Consider the following 2,634-nt stretch of genomic DNA (forward strand, 5'->3'; position numbering starts at 1 on the left):
ATTATTACATGCCGTGGGTAAGTCAAAGGTCTGAAAGAATTTACGGAGCGGTCGAACCAGAGTTCATGGAAAGAGAATGGGATTTAAGCCGAGTCCCTATGGGTATGACGGGGTACACTGGGAGCATGTCTTCCTTCCCCAACTTCTCTGCCTCGAGCATTTCTCCACGTGGGAGAAATTTAGGAATCTGAAACATTTGTGTGGGAGCTGCAGTTTTCACATCCAATGGCTCAGAGAGACCTTGTCAGCCCAAGTGGCTGTCCTCCACGTGTCTGAGGCAGCCCAGGATGGAGGCACGTCCTCCTCCACGTCACCGTGTTGTTATTTCTGGGGGGCGCTGTCGAAGCCGCGGGAACAGCAGAAATGAGCTCTCCTCACGCGAGGCTAGACAGTATTTTGCTTAGATAATAACAACATCTGTGGCACGTTTCTTAACTGAAGAGGAAGTGGCCTCAGTCTCACAGGTGAGGAGCCTGGAATGTGGGCGTCTACCACTGTCCCCCCAGTGAAAGGACCAGAGACCTTTGAGAGCTGGTGAAAGGGCCCTGCTCTTTTCCCGTGGGGGGAGGCATGGGACTTCCTCAGGGAGGCAGGGGGTTGGCTTAACAAGGGGTGCAGGAGGAGGGCAGGAGGAGAGTGAAAAGGCACAGAGAAGTTACCCGTGCAAGGGACAGCCCTCCTGTGGAGGGCACCGAGGGATGAGCTCCAGGTCTTGTCCCTCTGAATTGCTCCCCTGACTCAGGAGGAAGTGCGTGGCCTGCCAGCACACGGCAGCTCGGGTTGGTATAAGGAGCGGCTGTGGCCACACCAGAGACAGAGCTGCCCCTTAATGCGACTGGCACAAGTGCCATCAAGTTGGGGCTGCGTGGAGGGTACCCAGGCCTCTCTTCATAGGTGCCTGTCACAGGGAGCGAGGCCACACTCTCCGTCCCCCCTTCCTGCCTGTGAGTTTTCTCCCGTAACACTTATCATCCCTGGAGTACTTCTGGAATCTTCCTCCCACTGGAATAGAAGCCTCACGTTGGCAGGGATTTTTGGCTTTTGTGTCCACCGCTGGTGACACATTGCCTAGAACAGTGCCTGGCACATAACGGGCACTTAATAAATATTTTTCAAAGGGACATTTTCCTCCAAAACTCAGAAAGAAGAATTGTGCACCACCCAGCTTATATATACCATAAGCTAGCTACGCAACATTTGGCAAGCCAGCTAACTTGTCTGAGCCTGAGTTTATTCATCTGCAAAACGGAATTAATGAAAACATTGATCTCACAGGAGTGTTTTAAGGTGCAGCATGGCAACCTTTCATAACGTGAGTTACCACTGCTTTTGCAGCATAATGCGTCTGGAATGCTAAAGATGGATCGGAAGTCTCTGGGGCTCTTTAAAGCATTTCAGAGCCAAGGACTCCAGGGCAGTGAGGAAGCGGGGAGCAGGCCCTCTGCCCGGCTGCGTGCTGCGGAATGCTACCTGGCCCCGGTGGGGCGCTCACCCCTGAGACTGGAAGAAATCCTTCCCTTTGACTCGGGGCTATCAGCTCATTTTAGAAATTACCCTCAGCTCAAAGAGTTTCTTGTTTTAAATCCTTACCTTTCGATTTGTCCTAATTCTTCATTAAATACTTCCGCCCTTTCTGGCTCCGGATCTGATTCTGCCTACCTTTGAATACTGACTTTTAGATCCTGCACCTGGGGTCTCTGCCCTTTGTCAGTTCTGATCCTTGTACTGTGCTGGCATTTTAGGTATATTCCTATACGATATGAACTATATATACATGAACTATATCTACATTGACATTGTTAAAGAGTAGATGTGTCTTCGAACCAATACCGAGAGGATGATATCTGTCGTGTAGATTATCCCAGAGAAAGGTTCCATCTGGTAAGCCGGATAGGAAAACGTGGCTGCCATTTGGCAGGTGGGAATTTAGAAACTTCAGAGTCTCCGTGACCTTGGAATACAGTTGCTCAGGAGTGGTCATTTCTGGGACTGGGTCTCTCCGCCTGTTAGTAAAAGAAACAGAAGACATCTTAGTAGATGACAAGGACAGAGGCATGCAAACACAAAATACCCTCCCCTGAAGCCACCCCATCCCACCATTGGGGTGGTTATTCGTGCTATTTGCAAAATATTCTTGGCTTCCTGACTCCCTTGTGGTTGGGCGCGCCATGTAGCTGGTCTGCCTATGAGTTATGAGCAGAAGTGACATATGTCATGTTTGGTGGTAACAGAGCCTCTAAAAAGCTCTTTTCCTTTGACATGGGTCTGGGCACTGTTCTAGATGGCAGTTACTTCACCAGTCTGAGTCCTGGAACAGAGGTGCATGATGATTCTTGATGGACATGTAGTTTGAGTGGGAAGTAAATAGTACTTTATGCTATGAAGATTTTAGGGGCTGTTTGTTCCTGCAGTATAATCTTACTTATCCTGACTGATACACACAGTTAATGATATCAAATGGATCTCGTATCGATTATTATTTGTTTGACACTTGGAGGTCTGCAACTTGGTTTTTAAAACTTTCCACATATATTATAGTCAGGGAAACAGAATTTCACTGAAATGAAGTTATATTATGTGTCTATAATAGATCCTTCCTTTTTACACTGAATTTGAACTTTCATGAATTTCCTG

General features: G+C 48.2%; 1 protein-coding gene across 1 annotated transcript in view; it reads right to left on the reverse strand.

Annotated features, from left to right (window-relative positions):
• Positions 1-2,634, reverse strand: part of AOAH (acyloxyacyl hydrolase) — a 148,581-nt gene that overhangs the window by 27,878 nt on the left and 118,069 nt on the right. Inside the window, exon 17 of the mRNA XM_023532035.1 lies at positions 1,831-2,003. Coding sequence (XP_023387803.1) covers positions 1,831-2,003 — 173 coding nt within the window. The remainder of the gene's footprint in view (positions 1-1,830; positions 2,004-2,634) is intronic.

The sequence above is a fragment of the Pteropus vampyrus genome, unplaced genomic scaffold (assembly GCF_000151845.1).
Source record: "Pteropus vampyrus isolate Shadow unplaced genomic scaffold, Pvam_2.0 Scaffold75, whole genome shotgun sequence".
NCBI classification, from domain to species: Eukaryota; Metazoa; Chordata; class Mammalia; order Chiroptera; family Pteropodidae; genus Pteropus; species Pteropus vampyrus.